Here is a 25,378-nt window from a genome sequence, read left to right on the forward strand (position 1 = left end):
CCGCGTGGACGGGCTTTCCCGCGTGGACGGGCTTTCCCGCGTGGACTGACAGGCTTTCCCGCGGGGACTGACGGGCTTTCCCGCGGGGACTGACGGGCTTTCCCGCGTGGACGGGCTTTCCCGCGTGGACGGGCTTTCCCGCGTGGACGGGCTTTCCCACGTGGACGGGCTTTCCCGCGTGGACGGGCTTTCCCGCGGGGACTGACGGGCTTTCCCGCGGGGACTGACGGGCTTTCCCGCGTGGACGGGCTTTCCCGCGCGGCGGGCGGCGGGAGCCGCTGCCGCGAGCGTGGCCACCGGCACCGCCTGAGGGGGGGACGGCCACGCGCGAGGCGGCTCCTCGCCCCCCCCAAGGAGCCGCCGGAAGCGTGGTGCGGCCACTTCCGCTGTGCTCAAGGCCGCCTACAGATGACGGCACGTGCACCGGCCCCTGAGGGCGAGGCCGCGCGAAGGCGGGCGGGAGCTCCGGTGGGCGGGACCTCCGGCGGGCGGGGTGCCCGGATGGAACCCACCGACGAAGGCGCAGGCGCGTGTTCTCCTGAGTGGGCGCGGCCGGCGCCGGGCCGCGTGTGGGCTCCGCGCGGGGACGAGCGCGTGGGCCGGCCCGGGCCCCGGGCGACGCGGGGAGACGGCGGCTCCGAGCCGGCCTGGGCAGCGGGGCTCCGCGCGACGCGGCGTGCGTGGGGCGCGGCTGGGCGTGGAGGGCCGCAAGCACCGAGGGGGCGGGCGCGGCCTCCTCACCGGGCCGCCGTCCTCCGGTCCACCTGCCCGGGCCACCCCGGGCGACCAGCGCCCCTCAGCCCGGCCTCTCTGCCATGCGCGCCCGGCCCCCCCCAGGGGCCTCCCCGCAGGGGCCTCCCCCCAGGGACCTCCCCCCAGGGGCCTCCCCGCAGGGGCCTCGGCGTCCCCGCCGGCCTCCCCCCAGGGGCCTCCCCCCAGGAGCCTCCCCCCCCAGGAGCCTCCCCCCAGGGGCCTCCCCGCAGGAGCCTCCCCCCAGGGGCCTCCCCGCAGGGGCCTCCCCCCAGGGACCTCCCCCCAGGAGCCTCCCCCCAGGGGCCTCGGCGTCCCCGCCGGCCTCCCCCCAGGGGCCTCCCCCCAGGAGCCTCCCCCCCCAGGAGCCTCCCCCCAGGGGCCTCCCCGCAGGGGCCTCCCCCCAGGGGCCTCCCCGCAGGGGCCTCCCCCCAGGGGCCTCCCCCCAGGAGCCTCCCCCCAGGGGCCTCCCCGCAGGGGCCTCCCCCCAGGGACCTCCCCCCAGGAGCCTCCCCCCAGGGGCCTCGGCGTCCCCGCCGGCCTCCCCCCAGGGGCCTCCCCCCAGGGGCCTCGGCGTCCCCGCCGGCCTCCCCCCCGAGGGGCCTCGGCGTCCCGGCCTCCCCCCAGGGGCCTGGGCGTCCCCGCCGGCCTCCCCCCAAGGGCCTCGGCGTCCGGGCCGGCCCCCTCCCTCGCCCCGAGCGCTCTCTGCCACAGCGCGGCCGCCTGCAGGAGCCGCGGGCTGCAGCTCCTCCCTCCCGGCGCGGCTCCTCCCGGGTCTCCTCGGCGAGCGCCTGGCGCCCCCGCGGGGCGGCCCCGGCCGGCGTCCTCCCCGCGTCCTCGGGGTGAGCCCCGGCCCGGGCTCCCCGCGTCCTCGGGGTGAGCCCCGGCCCCGCGTCCTCCCCGCGTCCTCGGGGTGAGCCCCGGCCCCGCGTCCGCCCCGCGTCCTCGGGGTGAGCCCCGGCCCCGCGTCCGCCCCGCGTCCTCGGGGTGAGCCCCGGCCCGGCGCCCCGCGTCCTCCCTCCCGAGGTGAGCGCCGCCGACTGGACAGCACGAGGCGACGGGAGGGAGGGAGCCCGCCTCCCTCCGACGCCGGGCGCAGAAGCTGGACCTGCTGCAGAGGCAGCCGTGCCGGGCTGCGCTGTGCTGTGCCCGGAGCTAGGCTCTCTGGGGGCTTCCTGGGGCTCACCCAGGCAGGCTCCCCGGTCCAGGGACCTGCGAAGCCAGAGCCATCATCATCTCCGGCTGCCCCGGCCAGGACCCGGCTGCTTTCCGTCACCATGAGCGGCTGCTCCAAACGATGCAGGCTCGGGTTGGTGAAATTTGCCCAGACCATCTTCAAGCTCATCACCGGGACCCTCAGCAAAGGTAGGGAGACTGGCTGCGAACCTCATTTCCCGCTTGGATGCGTCCCGACTCCCGTGTGGCCTTTGTGTGGCGGAGAGTGTGGCTGTTCTGGTGTACCAGAGTTCCAGGGGCGGCTGGAATTCTAGGATGCTGACCACCTGGGTCCTGGTTCTGGGCGGGCGGGCACCCTGTCTGGGAGCTCAGCTGACTGTAATTGCCTGGGACTTTGGAAACGGGGTTGCCGGCGTGCGGCTGATTGGCTACAGGCAGAGGAACAGAGCCCTTGTCAGCGCTGGAAGTGCCTTAGCATGACTGGAGTTTCATGAAGTTACCCACAGAGAGTTGTGTGGTGTTGCTAAGAGAGATTGGATGCGGTGAACGGTGAGCCATTCTGCGGGTCAGATAATGCTTGAGGGACACCGCAGGAGGTGGCCCAAGGCTGGAACCAGCCTCGCACTGGTGAGTTCAGATCAGCTCTGCTTTTGAGTGCCAAGAGCTTGTTTTGGTGGAGTTCCAGGCCTTGTGTTTCTGGATGCCATGCCTGCTCTGTTTCCGTGGGTGTCTATAATTCCACATTGCTGCTCGTGTCAGTGTCACTGTCCCTGCTTCTCCAAACTGCCGTGACAGACAGTTTGCAGGATTGTCTGGCCCAGAGGCTGGGGAGCAGAATCAGGGACAAGTGTGCATCCTTAGCCCCACACGGGCCAACAGCCCCTGGCCAGAAGGCAGCTAACTTCTTAGGGACCCCACCGCAGCATCTGTGCTGGGGAGCGTGGCAAACTTTCCAGAGTTGAATTTATAGAGTGACTAGTAGTAGTATGTGGTTCCAATAGCTGAAAAAGTCTTTAAATATTCATGGCCTCTTTCTGGAAAGATGAGTCCTTTGGGGGGGCGGGGATGGAGAGAGGGGAGAGGCACTGGAAATGTGAGGCCAAATATTCAGGCAGGAGGACCACAAACTCCTCACTGGCATTTTATAAACTTGAAATGGAAGAGGGTATGGGTGCCAGCCCTGGTGACGGGACCCAGGTCCCCAGCTGCCCAGTGTCCCAGGGTAAATACAGTGGCAGAGGTGGGTGGGAAGTGGTGAGATTCCTCTTATTTCCTTTTCCAAATTGCTGATGTTTCCCTACTACCTTCCTGAAAGAGGACACTCCCCCCACCAGGACACCCAGGACCCTGATGTTCACAGTCAGAATGCCTGGTCAGGCCACCGCAGGCCTGGCATGGGGGCACAGGAGGGGAGGGGAACACAGCAGCAGAGCTCCCAGCCAGGGGCTTCACTTCCCAAGACCTTGAGAGGGTGACATCCTGTCCCAGACTCACTTCCCAGAAAGCACTCCGGCCTGAATGGAGCAAAAGCTGGGTCTCAGCCCTGATCTGCTACCTGGGAAAGCCACATCACAGTTCCAAGGGTCCAGGGCAGTTGGAACTGGAAACCTTGGTGGAGTGTGCTGCGTTGACGCTTGTCAGGAGACAGGCCACAGGCAGAGAGGGGTAGGGGTCTGCAGATGCCAGTGGTGGCACAGACCTGTCCCCTGCAGGGCTCTTGGGTTTTGCTGACTGCAGGTGTGTCTGTGCACTCGAGGCAGCCACAGCAGAGAGCTGTTGCAGAAGAATGTTATGCAACAGGGGAAGAGTGAGTCTGCTAGGGAAAGCATGCAAAAAAGTTCGTGTTTGTGTGCAGACAAGAGACACAGGGAGTCAGCTAGATGGCCATTTGAACAGAGGAGCCTGAGCATATTTTTTCTACCTATTTGTCTATGTTCATTCACTCATGTATTTCCTGAGTTCCTCCCATGTGCTCCAGACAGTGGACATGGGGGTGAATGTGGAGTGTGCAGTCTGGTGAGTCCACCCGGACGTCCTGCTGAGTGCTGAGATGAAGGGAAACCTGGCCCCTGAGCACAGAGCCCCGGTCCTGGGGCAGACGGTGGAGTCTGTGAGCTGAGATGGGAGGAGGCGGGGCTGGCAGGGCAAGAAGGCTGCGCTGGTGGAGACAGCCACTTTGGGATGGAGGCCCCTGCAACAAAGCGGGGAGGACAGGGTGCTCAGAATCCCAGAGAGGGGATGGAGTGGCCACCTGTCCTGCCTCCGACCCGCTCCGGGGCCGGGTTTTCTGTGGGCAGGCGCCAGGGGAAGAGAATATCCTAACTGCATCTGTGCCATTCGCCTCCGCTGCACAGAGAGAACCAAGCGTTACTCTGCCTTGGCTCTGTGCCAGGCTCGGACAGGGCACCTGGTGCCCTGCCCCACCCAGGTGACTGTGAAGTATCTGCTAAGGGGCTGGGAAGGTGGCTCAGTGGTAGAGTGCTTACCTAGCATACGTGAGGCCCTGGGTTCCATTCCTCAGCACCACATATACCAATAATAATAATTAAATTCTGGCTTAGGTCAGTGACGATGCAGGAGCGGAGCTAGTCCTGGAGCGGGAGGCTGAGAAAGGTCTGAGGAAGCCTAGAGGATGCTTTGCCGTGTGCACCCCACCCCCACCTCAGGTGGATGTGGAAGCCACCCTTTATGGACACATTGACCACCTACTGATTGCTAGCCTCTGTTGTGATTTCATTGATGCATTCATCATTCATGGCACTGAGTTCTAGATTTGCAGAGACCCAGTCTCGAGAGGAGGGTTTGCAGGGTTAAGGATGGCACACCCCGCCCCCTCTTCCCCTTTCTGTCCCGGGAATAAGTTATTTCTCACCAGCTTTGGGAATTTCTGGGACACAAGGGAGGCTCCAGACGACTCTCTGTGCTGTTCTGCCGGCTGCCGGCCCATGGTCACCTCTCCCTGACTCTGAGGGCCCTGGGGTACCAGGAAGGCTGTGGTCCACCCTCTCGGCCCTGCCTGCCTCTGGACTGTGACTCCTTCCTGATTCCAGCAACCCAAGATATTGCTGGCATCAAGATGCCCCGTCGGCGGCCTGCTGCAGGGGTGAAGTCACCCCGTGCAGAGATGAGGTCCCCACACGTGTCTCCTACCCCTGACAGTTTGTGATCACGTGACCCCTGTGAGACCCTGGTGTGAAAGCCCGTGTTCCCCACACCCTCGAGCTCTGTGAGCCAAGGCAACGTGCCCTGTGCTTCCACCCACAGAATGGCTGGTATGGAGCCCAGCCCAGAGGAGGCGCCTCGCGATGTGTGCAGTGAACGAAGCCCAGCATTGGGCAGACACCAGCTTGGGATACTGAGGTGTCAGGTGCCTGGGAAGCCCTGTGCAGCACCTGCCCCACACATGTGCAACCACAGGAGCTCTGTCTGAGGACGGAGGAAGCCACCTTACGCCTCTGGCGAGTTCATCAGAACTGTGAACCAGCAGTCCTGTTCAGGGAAGCCACCTGCCATGCCAGGGTAGTGACAGATTCCAGAGGGTAGCGTGTTTGGGGTGCAGGAAAGAGCACCAGAGGCCAAGGTTGTATGATAGCCACACCCTTCTCTTTGTCAGGAGAGGTTTGCCCAAGGGGGCCCTCCCCCAGATCTCCCATTCTCAGCAAGGCAGCTGCAAGAAGCTCTCCTGATGAGGAGATGCTCAGAGTTTAGGGCTCTAGGCACGTGGAGGTGAAATGTGGAGGTGCATACTAGGGGTGTGCGTCGATCCCACAGCATAACCAGCCTGCCCATCTCCTGCAGTAGCCCATCGCTCCCTGATTCATTTGAGCTGGCCAGATGCTCTCTGGGGTCTTCATAGGTCTGTGGCAGTGGAAGAGGGGGAAGCTGGATTCCCAGCATGTGCCAAGTTGCCCTTCTCTGCTACTCCTCCCCACCCCCACCTCTCTTTCTTTCTCCTAGATAACCCTAATTCCAGGCAGGAATAATTTGTTCAGGGCTGTTTTTCCTGGCACTGGTGTGCAGACATCTTATTAACTTCAGGACCACGGGGGAGCGGCTAGTTTGTTCCAAATTAAAAGTAGCTAGAAATAGGCCCCTTGGCAGGTGTGGGGGAGGTATGCACTGTGATACCATAGCACAGAGAGGATCAGAGCAAGCAAGGTCCTTCTCAGTCTTCGCAGGCCCCAAAGGCTCGCCGTCTGTGGCCGTCACCTTCCCCAGTCTCCTCCGTGTTACAGAATTTCCCCACGTCCCAAGCCCCAGTCTACTCCCCAAGGGGAGAAGTGGTGGTGTGAAGTAGCTATGGAAGGAAGCAGGTGTTAGGAAAGAAGTCACAGCTCTGGGGCCAGATTTGCAGGAGATCCTGCTGGCTATGGTAAGCAAGCCACCTTCCATCCTAGGTCCCTGTCCTCATACCGTGGGGCCCATCGTGCCCACATCGGGGGCACTGGGGCCGGGAGAAGATGGGGCACAGCCCCGGCACTTATGGTCAACCAGGAGAAGTCTCCTCCTCTCATGGGCCTCAGCTGGGGTTGTAGCTGGAAGGGATGAGGCTGAACTGAACAACATGGGCTGTGTGGGGCAGCTCTTCTTCCTGTTCCAGTTTACATGTGCTGCTGCACCTCCCGGCCTGTCTGCACAGCAGTCATTCACTTGACGTAGTTGTCTGTGTGTTCACCTACATCTACCCTGTGGGAGTGTGAGCCTGGATGCTCTTTCACCCTGTGGGAATTGTCCATGGTGCCTCGGGCACCTAACCCTGGGGATTTAGAGCCACCAGGTGCTTTTCCTGGCAGGCAGCCTTGGGGTGGGTGGTCATTGCTCCTCCGGGAGATTCCTGGTGCTCTGTTCTGAATTACTGTGCTGAGACTGACAAGTGGCCAGAGTGATTGTCGCAAGATGAGTGCAAGCAAGGTTTGTTTTGCTCTGCCCTGGGTGGCCGTGGGCAGCAGCTCCCATCCTCATTCACACAGCTGGCCCTACAATGCCCCTGCAGACAACGTATCGGTCAGGTGAAGCCAGCGCTCTCCCCAGTGTCCATCTGCTCCCCATCCTGAAGGGCACGAAGAGGGCTCCGGCATCTGAGGGTCCCCCAGGGAGCAGAGGAGGTCTTTTCATGGGAGGAAGAAGATGAGAACCCTACACAGGGTGCCCAAGCCAGCTGAGAGAAGCCCATTTGCACTGTAAAGCTCCCCCATATCCAAGACCTCCAGTCTGAGGCAGAAGAGGGCAGGAGGCGCTGAAGACAAAGCCAACCCCGAACCTCTGACTGAAGCCAGGATTACATCTGTGTTCTAGAATGCAAACAGCGGAGGTAGAGTCAGGCCTAGCCTTGAACCCTCATCTTCACCTTTGCACCTGTCTTATTCCTTTGGGTTACTGTAACAGAACACCATGGTCTAGATGGCTCATAAACAGCAGCAGCTCCTTCCCCACAATGCTGGAGGTGTGAGTCCCACAAAGGGGTGGCAGCTATTTGGGTTCTGTTGAGGACTCTCCCTATTTTATCGGGGTCACCTTTCCTGATGTGTTTTCCCTGGAGGAAGTTGATGAGCTGGCTACCCAATCTCTTGTGTAAGGCCACTCCCATTCATGGGTGTTCTGTCTTCATGCCGTAGGCTAGGCCCCTTCTAAGTGTCTACATCCAACACCAGCATGGAGGAAGTCAGAGGGGAAGGAGAGGGGACAAGCATCCCATCCCATTGACCAAGTGGCTTCTCTTCTCTGGGCAACTGTGTCTTTATCTCTAAAACTGGGAACTGCGGGTTTCAAAGGTCCCTTCCAGATTTCAAATTCTGAGATTTAATAGCCACACTTTCAGCAATAATCAAGCACCCGCTGTATACAAAATATGGCTCTAAGCACTCTGTGCCCACTATTTTATTTAACACACTCAAGAGCCCCAGATGTGGAGAGCTCTCATGGCCCCATTTTCAGAGACAGAGAACTGCAATGTAGAGAAAAGACTGCTATGATTTGGCTAGGAAGAGTTACCCCATGTGTAAAAGGCTAAGTCCCTCCGGGACGGATGGATTTGATCATTGAGAGATGATTGGATCTTAAGGGCTCTGGCCTTATCAGTGAATTAACCTGATAACTGAGTCGTGCTGGGGTTGTGTTGTTGGGAGGTGGTTGAAACTCTGTAGAGAGAGGCTCATTGGAGGAATGCCTTCAGAGAAGAATCCCTTCTTCTGTCTCTGCTCCCTGGCTGCCATAAGATGAGCAACCTTTCCTTTGTCACGTCTTCTGCCTTGATCCTTGCTGCCTCACTGCAGGTCTGAGAGCAACACAGAAGCCAGCTCAGGAGCGCATGGGCCAAAGTAGCCCTCTTCCTTCAAGCTGTCTTCTTGAGCATGGTCACAGCAATGGAAAAGTGGCTACTCTAAAAGGTCCGGCTGGAGCCATCAGCCAACAAGAAACAGGCAAAAGTGGAAGCGGGCCTCTCTGCTGCCTCATCTAGGGTTCATTCCCCACGCCACTTCGCATACGTTCTTTCTGATTCTAAATTCAGATCTGGGAGAAGGTAATGAAGACAAAGCCAATTCCTTCCTAATTTGGCCAACTGGCTACCCGCCCTTGTGTCAGAGATCAAGCTGCCAAGGCCTCAGTCTGACCTGGGAAGCACAGCTGAGGGCCTCCGAAGCCTGACCTCACTCCTGACTCCCCAGAGCCTTGCCCGCAGTCCCCTTCTCCCACCAACACCGCGTCGTGCTGAGGAGCTGTGGCTTCTGAGCGTTTTCCTTGTTCTCTGGCCCTGAGCTGCTAGAACAGGGCCAGTCCCCTGGGTGTGGCTCATGGCTCTGCCTGCACAGAGGAGTGACCGGTGCACACAGGAAACCTGCAGTGATGGTTGACACAGTGCTGTGCACCTGAGTGAGGCACCCTGGGCTCCCTGCCCAGCTGTGGATACAGGCACCCTGTGGTTGGCGTGGAAATGCAATTTAATTTCCAATTAAGCCTGGTTTCTGGGCCAAGGGATTTGCCTGTCTCACACTGGGAAGATGAATCCCGCCAGATCTTCTGTCAGGACAGGTGATGGTTCTCCCATTAAGTTGACTTCCAAGGAAACTAGCCCTGCACCCCCAGGATGGTTGCAGGGCAGGGATGCAGTCCCATTGGCAGCCTTGCTCTCCCCATGAATTCAGAGTGCTTGAGAGCACTGGGGAAAGTACACAGGAGCCAATGGGAGAGGGGTGGGGTGGCTGAAAGGTCATGCTTGTGCTGGTTCATTCAGCAGCAGTCAGGACCACTGTGGATGGGGTGTGCTGGCCCCAGGCGGCCTTGGATGTAGGCTGGAGAGAGCAGACTCAGGCAGATGGTTAGCCTGGACACTGCCCTCATTACAGGTGCTTAGACTTGGCATCATCAAACACCTACTGATGCATCACAGGGGCAGTCCAGGGTCATCTGAGAGCCTAGGCTCTGCAAGAAGGCCCATGGGGTCATCAGACAAGGCTTTTGCCCCTGGGAACAGCTGAAAGAGTGAGGTTCACAGTGGTTAGTCTGAAGCCATACCGGCTAGATTTAAATTCCTGCTCTCCTATTGGATGGCTGGATTTAATCCCTGCTCTCCTACTGGATGGCTGGATTTAATCCCTGCTCTCTTATTGGATGGCTGGATTTAAATCCCAGCTGTACTATGGCTGACTCCTGGGCTGTCCCTGTGCCTCAGTTGTCCCATCTATGAAATGGAGATGCCAGCAGTAACCTTAGGGGAGGATATTAAATGAGTGCCAAATGAGCCATATGTGGAAAGGCTTGGCCTAGATCCCAGCACACAGGTTCTCAACAAATGTTAGTTCTTAATACTGTTAAGGATGACAGGTTCCTGCACAGGGAGTGATTAGCAAAATGTACCCCAAAATGGAAAGATTACATGATGCACATTACCATGTAAGAGAGACAGAGAAATGTGTGTGGGTCTTCTCTGGCAATACTTCTGAAACCAGATAGAGGTGCTTTTTCCTCCTGATAGTAACCAGCTTTGACACTGAGAGGCGCCTTACAATTTAATTCAACTTTGACACTGCCCACAGATAGGGGCACAGTCCCACCATGGGGTGCTCCGTGACCCCTCTTCTGCCCAGCTTCCCTCCCCTTCCAGGTCCAGCAAGTCCCTAGAATGAGCCACAAGATCTGTAAACACGTTACTATTACAATAGCCCCTCTTCGCTTTGGGAATCTGTCCCCAGAGTCCAGCAGATTCTTGAGACTAGATGATGGCAAACCTGAGACAGGCTGGGCTTTTCCATATGTGGGTGGATATAAATATGTGAGTTCTGTGAAAGCTTAACTTATGAATTAGTCAAGCAAGCGATGAACAATAAACTAATAGAGCAATTATAAAAATCTACTGTGACAAAAGTCAAGTGGGTGTAGTCTCTCTCTCCGCACCCTTCTTTCCCTGTGTGAGATGTCCGGGTGTGGGGTGTGGTGACGTGAGTGCCCTGCTCGAGTGCTGGGCTACTGTGTGCCTGCTGCTTGACTGCCAGCTCTTGTTTCCGTGACTGTCGGTCGCAAGGCCGCTGTTCCCCGGCGAGGTGTGGGAGGTGGATAGCCAGGAGGACATGCTGGATGAAACGTGATTCACCAATCTTGGTGAGATGGGGCACGGCGGCAGGAGGTTTTCTCACAGCTCAGAATGGCGTGAAATTCAAAACTTAATCAGTTGCTTACCTGCAGAATTCAAAATTTCTGGACCACAATTCAAAAAGTGTAGAAAGCAAACCCTGGCTCAGGTGAACTACTGCACTGGCTTCCTATAAAGGCTGTGTACCTGGAAGGGTGCGGAGCATGAGTGGATGGGGCTTTTGTGGGGAACGTGGCATTGCCGTTGGCCACCTCTGCCTGCACTTAGCTTCCAGCCCCGTGGAGGTTGTGTTGAAAACACAGCTCTAGGCGAACTTCCTTCTGTGTGTCCTAGTCCGTTATCCATTGCTATGCTGGAGTACTTCAGATTGGGTAATGTATAAAGGAAAATTGATTGCTTGTAGTTCTGGAGGCCTGTGGGTCCCAGGCCTGCGTCTGCATCTGATGAGCAGCTTGCGCTGCGTCAGACAGACATGGAGAACAGCATGACGTGGAGGTGGAGCGTGTGAGCGGCTCAGGTGCTTTCCCCTTTCCCTACAAAGTCACTGTGCCATTCCATGAGCATGTGCATTTGGTGTTACGTTCCCAATACACAAATGCATGGAAGACTCATTCCAACTATGGCAAAATGCATTTACTACTGCTTTATTAATTATAAGCTATACATAATTTTCCTATTGCTGAAAATTGATTTTAAAAATTAAAGCAAAAGGGGGCTAAAGAAAAAGACAACCATCCCCAGTTGATCCTTGTGTGCTTTGGTTTATTTCCTCACAGCCCTTGGTTGTTTTACCTATGGAGCCCCTGGTACCAGCAGGGTACCAGCAGGACCTGCATCCATGGATCCAACCAACTGCAGGTTAATAATATTTAGGGGGAAACTGCGTCTTTGTTGAATGTGGACAGGTTTTCTTGTCATTAGACCCCAAGTAATACAGTATTAGTTATTTGCAGGCATTTAGGTTGCATTATGTGTTGCATGACCTAACGTATATGGGAGCGTGTCCATGGGTGCAATGCAGATACTGCAGCATCTTATGTGAGTGGGTGCGATGCAGATACTGCAGCATTTTACGTGAGTGGGTGCGATGCAGATACTGCAGCATTTTACGTGAGTGGGTGCGATGCAGATACTGCAGCATTTTACATGAGTGGGTGCGATGCAGATACTGCAGGGTTTTACACAAGTGGGTGCAATGAAGATACTGCAGCATTTTACGTGAGTGGGTGTGATGCAGATACTGCAGCGTTTTACATAAGTGAACAAAGTGCAAATGCCACAGTATTTTACATGCATGCATGCAGTGCAAATAGTGCATCCTTTTACATGAGTGGGCATGATGCAACTACTGCGACATTTTACATGTGTGGATGTAAAACCGATACTGCAGCTTTTTATGTGCATGGGTGCAGTGCAGTTACTGCAGCATTTTACGTGAATGAATGCAGTGGAAATGCCACCACTTACATGAGTCAATGCAATGGAAACAACATTTTATGTGATGGCTTGGTGTTTGTTGGGCCTTGGAAGTAAACCTCTGCAGACAGAGACAAGAATACTTTTACATGCTGAGATAAAAACAGTGTCCTTTCAAGAAGAGCCCTAGAAATGGGAGCTGCTGTTGTGTCTGTGGGGCTGGGTTTACCAAGGATGGCTACCTGGGTGGGAACAGAGGCACCATGGTGACAGTCCCGGTCCTTCGTGGGATAGGCCGTGACAGAAGAGGTAACGGATGGGAACCACTGAGCGAGGACGGGCTGTCCCTGTGTCCTCGGAGCCACAGGGGCCACCGCACATTACTGAGTAGGAAAGGACATAGCAAAGAGATTTCCCAAAGGCCAACCTGCAGCAGAAGGCAGGACAGAGTGGAGGGGAAACTGAAGGTAGAGAGAAGGCAAGCGCACACACGGGAAGAGTGCTTCCCGGCCCCTGTGACGGGCGTGTGTGTGGCGGCGCGGTGCGGGATGGTCATTTCTGGGCTGCCAGGATGGAGAGGGACCGGTTGAGCTTCACCATCGCAATAATGAGGAGACCCCCTGTCAGCAGGAAAGTGGGCCAGAAGAGAGAGAAGAGAAGGGTCTGGGGCCCGTGGAGACGCTGGTATAGAACGCTGCTCCCGTTCTCCCGAGTCGTGGAGAAGCAGTGGAAAACATGGTGCTCGTGGAACCTGGCTCTCACCTTCTCCACGTCGGCCCGGGCCAGCTGGTAGTTGTCTAGGCTGCCGGGGATGTAGGAGCACTGTGGGGACAAGCCAGGTGCTGGGGGACTTGGATTCCTGGTTTCTCAGACCCCGGGATGGAGGAAGGAAAGGCTGGCTGTGGAGTCAGCCTGGGCTGGAGTTGGGACTTGCGTGTGCACTCTGCGGTCCCAGAGGCTGCTGTGTTAGATGTGAGTGGGGACACTGGGACCGCTCAGCGTACCGCTGCCAACTACACCAAGTCCTGGCTCTGCTTTTGTGGGCTGTGAAATCTGAGACAAATTGCTCCCCTTACTGAACCTTCATGCCTTCATTGTGTAAAAGAGCTAACAGCAGTAGCACCTAGAGGTGACTAAGGAGCTTTAAATGTGACCGTCCAGGGAGACCAGTGAACTGCACGCCCTACGGGACAGCTGCACTTCGTATTCAGACTCAGGGCACAAGCCCCATGCTCAGAGACCCACTAGCTCATGCATGAGACCCCAGCGAGGGAAGCAGATGAGGCAGGTGAGATTGGCAGGTGCCCCGCGCCAGGGGGAGCTGTCAGGGCGGGGCAGGGCCTGGTGGGAGCAGAGGACAGCCACATGCAGACGGCAGCCGCCACTCCCTCCCGACAGACAGCAGGCGCCCTGCCCTCCAGGAGGCCAGGAGCAACCAGGCCAGCGACACATCAGAAGTCAGAAACCCCATTCCAAGGTGAGCTCTCCCAGTGCGACACTACTGGCCAGAGTTCCAATGGCAAACTCTTTGAGGCCTGATCCTGTGTGAGCCACAGGTCAGAGGTTGACAGGCCAGGATTGACAGCTTGGGGTGGGTACACGCTTCGTTCTGGCTCTGGTCACTGTTACTAGGGTCCCCCCGCCCTGTTCCAAAGATGCCCAGCTGGGGAGCTAAGTAGAGATGGCAGGGCAGAGAACCTGGTTCTCCCACCCGTGTGGGAGGCTTCGTGCTCACCACGCATGTGGACCTCAGGTGTTTTCAAGGGCGGTGCCCTGCCCAGCCTGCCTCAGGATGCCTGTAGACCACCTCCCTGCAGTCCTACGCTCTTCATCACAGAGAAGGCCAGAAATGCTAGCACTGTCCACGCGCTGGAGTCCGTGGACCACTGGCTCTGGCTGAGGCCTGGCCTCCTGTCAGACTTGGCTGACACAGTGAAAACGGTACCTGCTGGTTGCGGTCCCGGGTGTCCTCTGTGTGGTACAGCACGGCCCACCCGCCCATGGCAGACACGTTGACCCACAGGCACGGGTACTGGGGCACCTTCTTGCCCCCTAGCTCGTCCTGGTCCCAGATGTTGGTCTCAATGAGGTGGCAGGTGGATTCCTGGGTCCACACACTGGGAGGAACCACACGTCTCAGCCTCGGGGTGACACACAAAACACCCAGTTTGGACCCCTGGTTCTCCAGGAGCCTTAGAGAAATCCAGGACCAGGACTCTCATCTGGCTGCCAGCATCTAGCCCCTGGGCCTGGGGTGGGCTCACAGGAGCAGTTTCAGACCTGCTCGGGAGTTAGATACCACCTGTGTGATGGTTCTCACCCCCTAGCTTCACCGGGGGCTCTAACAAGGCTTGCCCGTGGAATCGGAATGGCTTGGACCTAGCAGGGTTCAAAGGCCTCTGGGGCGACCCTCATGTGTAGCTAGGCCCAGAATGGTCTTAGCCACAGCATCCTGGTCTCACACAAGTGTGCAACAGGCTCAGATGTTCCAAGAGCTTTTCTGGGGCCACACAGCACGGAGGATAGGTTGGGAGGCTATGAATCTATCATTGTCCCTCCTAAAACCGATCAGATGTTGAAGGGGCTTGGTGTGCACAGGGCAAGGACTTGCGGGAAGGAGGCTGATCTGGCTGTGACAGTGTGCCGGCAGCACTGGGCTGCTCTGAGACTCTAGCCTGGCAGGGCTCCAGGTTGTAAAATTTGAGGACAGCACAGGCCCCAGAGAGGCCAACAGGCTCATCACCCTGTAAACCGTGATGTGAGTCTTCCTGGGGAGAGCACTCTCAGAGAGCAGAGGCCGTCAGCAGCCAGACATGCCCAGAGGAGGATCCGAGACGTGCTCGTGGGGCGGGTGGGGGCACCAGGTGTTCCCAGAAATCCCAGAGCTCTTCTGTAAGAGCGAGGCCTCACAGGATCATGGAATAATCTCAGAGACTCCTGGACGGGGCTCCAGGGGGCAGATGGCAGCTCAGTGCAGACCCTTGCTGTCTATCAGCGAAGCCCCAACCGGAGCTGGTGGCCTCCCCATTCTGTGAGGCATTGCTCACCTGGACAGGCCTTTCAGAGGGAGAGAGCTATGCACACACATTGCTGTGCACCCTCGATCACACACACTGCAGGGACTGCTGAGCCGTGGTGGTGGCTTGACCAGGACACCATGACCTGTCACCACCGGGTCCCAGGCCAGCAGGCCCCAAGCCAGCCTACCCTCCCTGCTAGTGACGCTTGAGCCTGGGAATGAGGATTGTCTCAACCACTCTGCCTCTCCTGGGGTGCCCGGGGAGAGTCGGGGGCTGGCTGGAGGTCAGTACCTTCGCTGGTAGAGAGGCAGTACAGTGGTACCCAGGATGTAGTAGGTGATAACCGCACACACCACCATGGTCACTCCCAGACAGAGCGCGCGCGTCTCTCCCCTCTTCTGGGCCATCACCAGCTTCTTCCCCATGGCTGCCTGGGGCAGCAGTCATTTCTAGGGCCACAGAGACAAGCAAGTGAGACAAGCCCAGGTGCCAACAGTGTTCCTGCTTGCTCTCATAGGCGCCCCCGCCCCCCGTCTGCTCTGAGCATGCCTTCCATCCTCCTCATTCTGCAGAAGGAGGCAGCCTGGGCCCCCTGGACATCTGCCTGTCATCCCAGGACCTGTGCATGCTGCTCGGTGTGACACCTGTGCAGGCGTGGTAGGAGTCCCCAGATGGGAGGCTGGCTTGGGTTTGATTTGAGACCCTAGTTGTAACCATGAGAGTCCTTTAAGCAGGAGGCCAGTGAGGGAATACATAGAGGCTGGGGGATGAGGCAGCAAGGCAGGGGTGCTGGCAGCCACTGACCTAGAGCGGGCGAGGAACAAGGGATTGTCCCCACAGCTCTGCAGCCCTGCAAGGGTCTTGGCAACCCTGTACGCTGGGCTTCAGACTGTGGGATGCTGGCTTTCTGTTACTCGAGTCATGGAGTTTGTGCTCATTTGCTACAAGGGCTGCAGGAAATGATGAGCAGCGGTGGGCGGTCACTCACCCCTTTCCCTTTCTGTCTCCCCACTCAGCACTGCCCAAGACCCCTACTCTCCTGCACCAGCCCCTGGGCGCTGTCCCCAGGGTGTAAACCAGACAGACCTTTTCAGGACAGGCCCCTGCATCTAGGTGACCTGGGCGCCCAGCGCTGCCACTGACCCCGCCTGCAGCTGGCCCTGCGCTCAGTCAGCTGCCCGGGCCTCTGGGTAAGCTCTGAGGCTCGTTTTTGTTTAAGTGGTCAGGATCCAGTTCTGCCACAGGTGCAGGCAGAGGTTCCCCCGTTGTGGGGAAGTCCAGCCTGACACCGGGGAGGCCGCCATTCACCTGCCTGCTCCCAGTGTAAACACATGGCCTTTCTGCATGGAGAGAGTTCTGGAGACAGGCTCTTGTCTGCAGAGAGCTTGCTTTCTGCTCCGGCTTCTCTCCTAAGCTCTGGACTGAGCTCCTTGACCCAGACAGCCTGGCCCGCCCCTTCCTTCACTGCCCTCAGAACCAGGCGTGGAGCTGTGCCTCTGCCTGCCCCTCTGCTTCTGGCGCAGAGCTGAGAGGTGGCCCAGTGACGCTGGGGGCTGAGAGGCGGGGAGCCCCTCCTTTCCAACGGAGACATTGTGGGGTTGTGAGTGGGCAGAATTCCCCTGGAGGAAAAGACCTGTGCTTGCCTCCTTTCTGTCACACCCTTCCTACCAGGAGCACTCAGGGGAAGCAGTGGGGCCAGCTGGAGGGACCCTCACCCCACCTCCTCAGGCCACGGTCGGCCGGAAGTTAAGACTCATCGCTTACAGTGAGACCCCCAGACCTGGGGTCCGACAGGGAGTGTCAGCAGTAACAGCACACTTCAGTTAGGACTCCAGGAACTTCCCAGTGTTGTGGGCGGCTAAGTGTCTCTGTGGAAAGGTGGTGAAGTACAGAGTGTGGTAGGCAGTCTGTGGAGAGGATCACGTGCATCCTCTTCCTTAGAAGGGCAGGAAATAGAGCTTGAGGTGGGAGGCTCGGCGGGGCCTGGGGAAGGGGAGCTGGGGTCACAGACATGCTCCAGTCCTGGGTCCCTGCTAGCCATCATGTGACTGAGATGGGAGAATCACAGCACCGGCCTCCAAGGTGTAGTAGAGACCATTACCCTCCCCCCAACACACACACTCTCACACACACACACATACTCAACATACACACACTCACACACACTCTCACATACACACACACTCACACACACACACACACTCACATACACACACACTCTCACACACTCACATACACACACACATACTCAACATACTCACACACACACACATACACACACACTCACACACACACACACTCACACACTCACACACTCACATACACACACTCACACACACTCTCACACACACACACACACACACACACACACACACACACACACACACACACATGGGAGCAGCCAGCGTTATTAATGAAGGGACCGGTGAGGTGGGGGCTGGCCATGCCTAGCCCTGTCCCAGGGCTGGTCCCGATCTCCACCTGCTGGTCACTGGATGCTGAGGGCCAGGCCAGTGAGCCCCTCGAGAGACCGGCTGACACCAGCCCAGACACAGCCAGCCTCTCTGGAGCTCTGCTGAGCATCTGGAGGGGGAGGGGTCCCTGCAGGCTATTTTCCCGGCCCTCCCCTCACCAGCCCCTCAGGTGTCACCAGCTCTAGCCCCCAGTTCCAGCGCTTAGACGCCCGCCTGTACTCACAGCCCGCTGCCTGTGGTCCTGCAAGCAGATGGTTTCTTTCTGCCCGCCCTCACCCCCACCCCCACCCACACCAGAGGCCTTGGAGCTCCGGCAGGAAGTTCAGCCTCCCTGGAGACACCGGCTGGGCGTCTGCCTTGGGTCCCATCTGGGCAGAGGCTCCATGCCCAAACATGGACAAATCTGAGCTCACAGCCTCGGGATGCAGCTCTGCTGCAGGTACACAGCCCTACAGGCGGCAGCTGCTGCTCCGGCCTCTGTACCTGCAGTTCCAGACTCTGTCAGGCAGCCCCAGCAGCAACACTGACACCCTGGACCAGACCATCCTGGCATATTTGGACATGATTCTTCACTCGGTCTTTCTGGGTTGTCAGGGACACCAGGGATGGGAAGTGATTTTCCTTATGTGTGCATGGGAAGAAGAAGGAGACAAAGCTGAAGGTGAAGGGTTAGGCTGGTCATGAATCCTGGTATTCCTGTAGCCAAGACCTTCTTCCTCTGGGTGCTGTGTGACCCTGGGAAAGTGCTAGCCCCTCTCTGGGCCTTTATGTTCTCATTGGTACTCTTGGTGCTTTCAGACCTTACTTTGGCCGGGCGCCGGTGGCTCATGCCTGTAATCCTAGCTGTTGAAGAGTCTGAGATCTGAGGACTGTGGTTCAAAGCCAGCCTGGTGAAAAGTTCCTGCAAGACATTCATATCCAATTAGCCACCAGAAAAGTGGAGGTGGAGCTGTGGTTCCAAGTGGGAGAGCACTGGCCTTGAGCAAAAGAGCTCAGGGACAGAGCCCAGGCCCCGAGTTCAAGCCCCAAGATGGGGCTTGAATAGAATACATGGTTTCTTGGGTAAGGATAGTGTTGAGGGTTAGGGTGGGGATTCCGAGCGCTTTCTTGGAAGGACGGCTGAGCCAAAGCAGGGAGCGGGGCGCTGCAGCCACAGAGCACCCTGGCCTCCTCCTCCTGGAGGAGCCACCAGGGGCCTCAGAAACCTGACCAGCCCCGCTCTCCCGGTGGAGGTCACGGCGGGGGGTGTGAGACTGGCTGCGTGGTGAATGGTGTACCTGAAGGCACCTTCCACCTCTGCCAGGGCAGGCAGAGCCTGCCCGCCTGCTTTATAGAGGGTAATCACTGGGCTCTCCAGCCACCCTGCCCTGCGTCAGCCCCAAACTGGAGATCATTCAGCTAAGACCAGGAGCAGGGTTTTGTTTTGTGTTTGTTTTGAGAAGTGATATTCCGAGAAGGAGCCTCCCTGTGCTGGAGGAGGGGCGGCCATGCCTCTCCCTCCTCCTGGGTGGGGCTCTGCAGCGCCCTGAGGCTGGATGCTGTGATGATGCAGGCTCTCTGGCTGGTTCCACACCCCAGCTCAGCTCTCAGCTCTCAGCTCTGACTGCTCAGGCAAGGCTGAGCACACTGCCAGGGCCGTGCCCGGCTGCAAGCACAGGGCTGGGTGGGTTTTGCTGTCTGTGAGGCTCTGAGTGAGGAGGGTGAGGGGACTGGTGCTTAGCCAGCTTCTCTTCACGATACCCTGATTCCGGGACCATGAGAATAGGGTGACTCATGACAACCGTGCCGAAGACTCCTGGGGGTGGCCTTGCGTGGGGCTCAGGGCTGGGTGCCTCAGTCTCTTACCTCTAAAATGGAGACTAAGGCATCCCCATCCGTACTGGCCCATGACGGAAGCCTGGAACACCAGCAAGCACTAAGAACTGGACCCTTGTCAGACGTTTAACTGCCAGACTTGCAGAGAGCCAACATGGAACCCATTCCTCCACGCTCTGGTCTAAGCTCCAGGGTAATCACCAGACACACAGACACAGCCCGTAGGGGTTGCAGACACCCAGCGCACGCACGCGCGTGTGCGCGCACGCACGCACGCACGCACGCACGCACACACACACACACACACACACACCCCGCCTTTCCACCCAGCCTCGAAGGCTTGCCTGGTGCAGACGTGGCTGTCAGGAGAGAGGGGACAGACCAGCTCACCTGTGTCCTTGCCCTGAAACAGAACAGGAAAGCTGGCGGGTTTTGTTTGGACCAGTGTTTAAATAGCCCTGTGGAAAGGGAACGGCAGCCGCCTCCCAGGCCAAGCGTGGGGCCCAGGGTCAGGCAGGATCCATAAGAATGCTGTAAATGCAAATAACGGCCCATCCCTGTGGGCAGAGGGCTCTGGGAGGGAGCGGGAGAGAATGAAATTAAGATGGGAAAATGCAAATTGTTTGGGTCGAGATGCAGAGGGACAACGTAATGGAGTCTGACTGTGTCAGCCAGCCGGGCTTGAGGTTGGCTCAGAACAGGCGCCCCAGGAAGCCAGGATAGAAGAGGCAAAGCCCTGCCAGTGGCTTGTACTGCTGTCCTGGTGTGGGCCACAGCGGCACCTGGCAGATTCACACACACACACACACACACACACACACACACACACACACACACACACACACACACACACACACACACACACACACACACACACACACCCGTCAAGGAATCTGAACTAAGACCCCTCTGTCGCAGACTCTGAAAGGTCCTGCGATTTCAGACCCACTCTGCTGCCTCCCAGGAGCTAGCCATGAGTGTCGAGTGAGTGAAGGGCCCAGCCCAGGACAGCGAAGGACCAGGAGTCAGTGGAAGGAGTGGCTGGAGGGCTACAGGAACCGCTGCTCCCTGGGCCTCTGTCCTGCCCCTCCCCCAGAGCCTCCTTCCATAGGTACTGACCCAGCCCGCCACGTCGCTCAGCCTCCTCCTATTGCTAGCTTCGTGGGCTTTCCAGACGGTGTCCGTCAGAGAAGCAAGCAGCCTGTGGGGTGATAGCAGGAAAACAAGGATGGTAGCCACGGGGTAAGTGGAAGAACCTAGCCCCTAGGCCGGGCAGCCATGAGGTCGCTGAGGTCCAAGAAGCCAGAGGTGAATTCAGGGAGGATCCGGCAGACCTCCAAGAAAAAGGAGAAAGGAAATGCGGCAGCAGGGTGTTGGGAGTGGCCTCCATCCAACATATTGGCCCTTTGGTCCAGAAGCCCCACTTTGGAGAGATCAGAGACATATTCTAAAGGACGAGCAAACATGGGACGCTGTCAGGTGGGGCATGGAAAACAGGGTCACACTCCACGGTTCCGGGGAGCCTGACACCGAGCGTGCCGAACCCTCTATCTGTCCTTTTTCCTTTGCCTAGGCCGAGCTCAGTTTGTAGCAAGGCACTGTAAGAGATCACGAGATCTAACATCTTAGCCTTCTCTGCGTAAGGTGCTTTCTTTCCTTACCGAATGAGGATGCACTTTGCATCACATCTGAGGGACTCTTGGGCCTGGAGGCTGGTATTAAGTGGAGTAAAGGTTAGATGAACACAGCTTGTGTTGCCATGGCAGTAGAACTGAGAGCCAGGATGGGTCCAGGGTGAGCAGCAGGCGTGTGGGGACACTGGACGGGGGACAGTTTGCATCTGAAGTCTAGTGTGTGGCACAAGATTTCCTCATGAAATGGAGAGCTGGCAGCAGGCCTGGGCGGGGCCCTGGTCTCCTCCCAGGCCTGCATCTGGAGTTTTGACACCTGCTGGCCCCTGCTAGCTGGGGCAGGAGACACAGTGCACTTTCCAGTTGCTCTCCTCTCTCCTGGCCTTGGTACACATTGGAGTCATTTCCTGCCATAATGAAACCTTTCTAAACTTAGCTCCTCTCAATTACAATGTCACCAGCTTACACTGCAGCTGGCACTAGGCAGGACACCAGGCCTTGGGTTAGAAGACATGGACTCAAACACCCGTCCACATCTCTGTCTCATGCATGGCCTCGGCCTCCTGGCCAGTCACAGAGTGTTGGGGAGGTCTGAGGGCCCGCACCCACGCCCTTCCTATAACCCCTATAATCACGACAACGGAGCTCTCAGCGGCCCTGAGATAAGAAATCACGCCCCAACCCAGGGTGACCAATGCCAGAGGGACCCCACTTCCCCTGTGGGGTGAGAGGCCAGAGTGGACCGCTTTTAGACTATCCTGGAGGAGTTAAACTCTGTGTGTGGGGGGGGGGGGTGGTATATGGCGTGTATAGCATGTGTGTATGTGTGCATGCACCCATGTGTGCATGTGTGGTCTATATACACATGTGTGCACGTGTGCATGGTAGGTGCGGCATGTGTATGTATGTGTGTGGTGGGTGCACGTGTGTAATGTGTGCACGTGTATGTTGCTATCTCTTCCCTGTCAAAATCTCCTTGAGAGCTCCTGGCCGGATCCCCCTGACCGCTGCCCAGTTTCTTTGAGTAGGAATAAGTAAGTGATAAGTGGCTAGACCTCTAGGCTGTGCCCCTGTGTCCTGCTGGCGTCCCACAGAGTGAACCCGAGGGCTTGAGGGAGGAGCTGCTTCCTAATGCCTAGCACATAGTAGTTGCCTAGTGCTCATGGGTGGCGCGTAGTTGGGAATTTTGAGCAGCCAGCTCATTTTCTGCGTATTCTTGTATGATGCATAAACGTTAGTGTTTGGGGCAGAACACGTAGCCGTCCCCTGTGATGTGCGGGGCTGGGCCTGTGGCAGACAGGACACGCAGCCGTCCCCTGTGATGTGCGGGGCTGGGCCTGTGACAGACAGGACACGCAGCCGTCCCCTGTGATGTGCGGGGCTGGGCCTGTGGCAGACAGGACACGCAGCCGTCCCCTGTGATGTGCGGGGCTGGGCCTGTGGCAGACAGGACACGCAGCCGTCCCCTGTGATGTGCGGGGCTGGGCCTGTGGCAGACAGAAGACAGTGGGACAGGGCTTTCTGAGACTTACCCCCGCTTTGGCAAGAGTTCCCACTCTTGGATCCCTAATTGTGTAGCCCAGGAGATGCTGCCAAAACCTGCTGATGTTCTTCTGTGAAGAACACATACTTCGTTGTCACCATGAGCAGGAGGCCACCGTCCCCCCACCTACCAAACCCAGGTTGTGACAGCCAGCCCTGTCCCCCGCGGGACGTGGCCAGGCCTCCCGGAGGGCCGCTGACCCTTGGTCCAGGCCAGTCTTGAGGCCCCACCCTGCCCGAGGTGGCGTCTCTGGGTGGCACTCCAGTCATTTCCTGGCACGTACTTGGTGTTATCTGAAGAGCAGGACTCCTGTTTTTAACTTCTCCTTTTTGCTTGCCTGTGGCCTCCAATTTCTCCACAACGAGCGTGTTCAACATTTGTAATTGGAAGGAAACTCAATAGAGGTTATTGGATAAAAGGATCAGCAGTGAGAAATTATGGTCTCCAGGGGAAGCAGGGGCCTCTTCCTGCCTGACAACAGAGGCTGCAGCATCTTTGCTGGAACCTTCTATGTGAGCCTCAGGCTCCACCCTCAGCCGTATCACCTGCCCCCGCGCTGGCAGGTCATCCTGGCAGGAGGCTGCTCGTTCAGGGACTTCCCTCCATCTTCTGGTCTAGGGACAGTCTGGTCTCAGGCCCAGGAGGTTCCGCAGCAACGCCGGCACACCTGTGGTCCCCTTGGGAAGGGGCCCTCCTCAGCGTCTGCGCAACATCTGCTTCCTGCCGAATGTGGCTGTCTTGCTTTTTAATGAGCCTTCTCTGTCTGCGGCCCTAATCCCCAGGACCAGCAACTCCCTCGAGGGCCGATCCACCAGTCCTCCCCTGTCCCATCACAGCCAACAGACATCTTCTCCTGGGTGGCCGCTTCGGGCCTCGCCGGGCTCCGTGTGCCCGGCACGGCTTGGCACTTTAATTTGTGGTGCCACACGTGTCAGGGACGCTGTTTGGACTAGGCAGGGGCGGCCAGGCAAACAGGCTCTGCTTAGTGGTGTCAGGGCACTGCCACCTGGTGGCCGACACGTTGCGCCTGCTTCCCGCAGCAGCAGCCCTGTGCTCCAGGGATCACCTCCCGGAGGAGATCCTGGGGTGGAGGTTCTGCCACCCAGGCTGCCTCCACACCCAGGGAGCAACTCAGACTCCTGCCCTGCCTGCAAGCGTGGCCACGCCGCTGTGCCTTTGCCAGTCTCAGAAATGATACGGGCTTTGAAAAAGCCTGTTAAAAACAATGCTTTAAAAAGCATGAGTGCCAAGGGCTGGGAAGGTGGCTCAGTGGTAGATGCTTGCTTTGCATGCCTGAGGCCCTGGGTTGGATTCCTCAGTACCACATAAGCAGAAAAAAAAAAGCCGGAAGTGGCACTGTGGCTCAAGTGGTAGAGCGCTCGCCTTGAGCTGAAGAGCTGAGGGACAGCGCCCAGGCCCAGAGTTCAGGCCCCACGACCGGACTCCTCCTCCCCCCCCAAAAAAGCATGAGTTCCATTGGGTGCAGTGATGTGCCTGTAATCGCACACAGCAGAGGCAGGAGGACCTGGGTTTAAAGCCAGCCTGGGTTACACAGTGAGACCCTGTCTCAAGAAACAAGGTCCAGCGGTGTGGCTCAGTGACGGAGCGTGCTGGGTGTCACCAAGGCTGCTTCTCATAGTTGGTGGAGGATGGGTTCCGTACTTGAAGCCTTAAACTCGGCTTTGTGTCCGTGAAGTAATGGGAGGGTACTCAGGAAAGCATGGGGCCTGGGGCAGAGGTACCGTGCAGAAGAGGTTCCTACCGCCAGCCTAGGGGTGTATGTGCCCACAGACACATTCCTGACTGCGTCCTCCCCCTCTCCCTCCCTCCCTCCCGCTCCCTTCCCCTTTGTGTCATTGCTTCCTTTCTGTAGTTCTGAGCCAGAATCTCACCACTACCCTTGTGTGCAGGACAGCCTGAACTCTCGATCCCCAACTTGTGCCATCTTGCCTGACTGCAAGTTGTTTTTTTTTGGGGGGGGGGATCCGGTCATGGGGCCTGAACTCTGGGCCTGGGCACTGTCCCTCAGCTCTTCAGCTCAAGGCCAGTGCTCTACCTCTTGAGCCACAGCGCCACTTCTGGCTTTTTTCTTTTTGCTTATGTGGTGCTGAGGAATCAAACCCAGGGCCTCGAGCATGCAAGGCAAGCGCTCTACCACTGAGCTACCTTCCCAGCCTCTGACTGCAAGTTCTACACACTTCTAAGACATCAAAAGATATGGAGACCAACCCACGATGTCTGTGCAGCACCGTGTGGCTTGGGAAGTAGAATGTGACCAGTGCAGCAAAGCACTATGCACTCCCCCGGGCCCGGGGAACTGCAGGAGGAGTTTGCTGATGGGGCGTGTGCAGATCCCGACCAGGGTCTTCTTGTCATTGCTTATGGATTCTGATGGTGAAGGTGTTAGGATTCAAATCAAAAGCATAAACCCCCTCTTGGCCCAGCTCAAAAGATGAAAGGCCCAGCTCCCCGAACACAGGCCGCCGCCTGCACATCAGAAAGCCTGCGAACCCACAGCTGCTCCGTCTCCACTGGGATCTTCAGATGCTTTATTAATTCTGCTAGATGCGGGTGCTCCGTGCTTTCTTGGGGTGACAGGAATTCTGTGCCTCTCCCCTCCCACCTACATGCCAGCTGGGGAGCCGGGTGCTGCATAAATGTTTAATTGTGGTACAGTAAAAATATTTGCTTTCAGTGTCTGGAAGCTGCTAACAGAGGTAGGGCGGACTCCTGGAGTTGCCAGACTTCACTCTAATGAGAACAGAAATAAAAGCTGATTAAATCAAACTCCCCACAGTGTAGAACCACTTAAATAAATGTTTCATATTGTTTGTGGGATGCTTTTAAAGCAGCAGCTGCTTATGTAACCATTAGGCCGGACATAAATCATTCATCTACGTCACCACCGTCATCAGAGCTCCGCTCCTTTGCCCCTGTGAGGCTGGCGTCTCCTCCCCAGCTTCCGG

At 57.7% G+C, this 25,378-nt stretch overlaps 2 protein-coding genes across 2 annotated transcripts in view; one reads left to right on the forward strand and one right to left on the reverse strand.

Moving 5' to 3' along the window:
• The first annotated feature begins 1,905 nt into the window (after positions 1-1,905).
• Kcnip1 (potassium voltage-gated channel interacting protein 1) overlaps positions 1,906-25,378 on the forward strand; it is a 194,385-nt gene continuing 170,912 nt past the window's right edge. The window contains exon 1 of the mRNA XM_042672339.1: positions 1,906-2,115. Within this exon, the coding sequence (XP_042528273.1) occupies positions 2,028-2,115 (88 nt within the window). The 5' untranslated portion in view covers positions 1,906-2,027. The remainder of the gene's footprint in view (positions 2,116-25,378) is intronic.
• On the reverse strand, positions 12,441-17,682 carry Kcnmb1 (potassium calcium-activated channel subfamily M regulatory beta subunit 1). Its single transcript, XM_042672340.1, has 4 exons — positions 17,647-17,682; positions 15,241-15,398; positions 13,875-14,046; positions 12,441-12,751 (listed from the first exon to the last, which is right to left on the reverse strand). The coding sequence occupies exons 2-4, from the start codon at positions 15,372-15,374 to the stop codon at positions 12,482-12,484; spliced, it is 576 nt and encodes a 191-aa protein (XP_042528274.1). The 5' UTR covers positions 15,375-15,398; positions 17,647-17,682; the 3' UTR covers positions 12,441-12,481.

This window comes from Dipodomys spectabilis, unplaced genomic scaffold (assembly GCF_019054845.1).
Source record: "Dipodomys spectabilis isolate Male_0828 unplaced genomic scaffold, ASM1905484v1 ptg000699l, whole genome shotgun sequence".
Taxonomy (NCBI): Eukaryota; Metazoa; Chordata; class Mammalia; order Rodentia; family Heteromyidae; genus Dipodomys; species Dipodomys spectabilis.

Bases quoted from the DNA above. Each gene is read 5' to 3' on its own strand.
- Kcnmb1 (XM_042672340.1), bottom strand. From the start codon at position 15,374: ATGGGGAAGAAGCTGGTGATGGCCCAGAAGAGGGGAGAGACGCGCGCG. The intron at 14,047-15,240 runs GTACTGACCTCC...GGTTCCTCCCAG, and splicing joins CTGCCTCTCTACCAGCGAAG to TGTGTGGACCCAGGAATCCA. The intron at 12,752-13,874 runs GTACCGTTTTCA...TTGTCCCCACAG, and splicing joins CCCGGGACCGCAACCAGCAG to TGCTCCTACATCCCCGGCAG.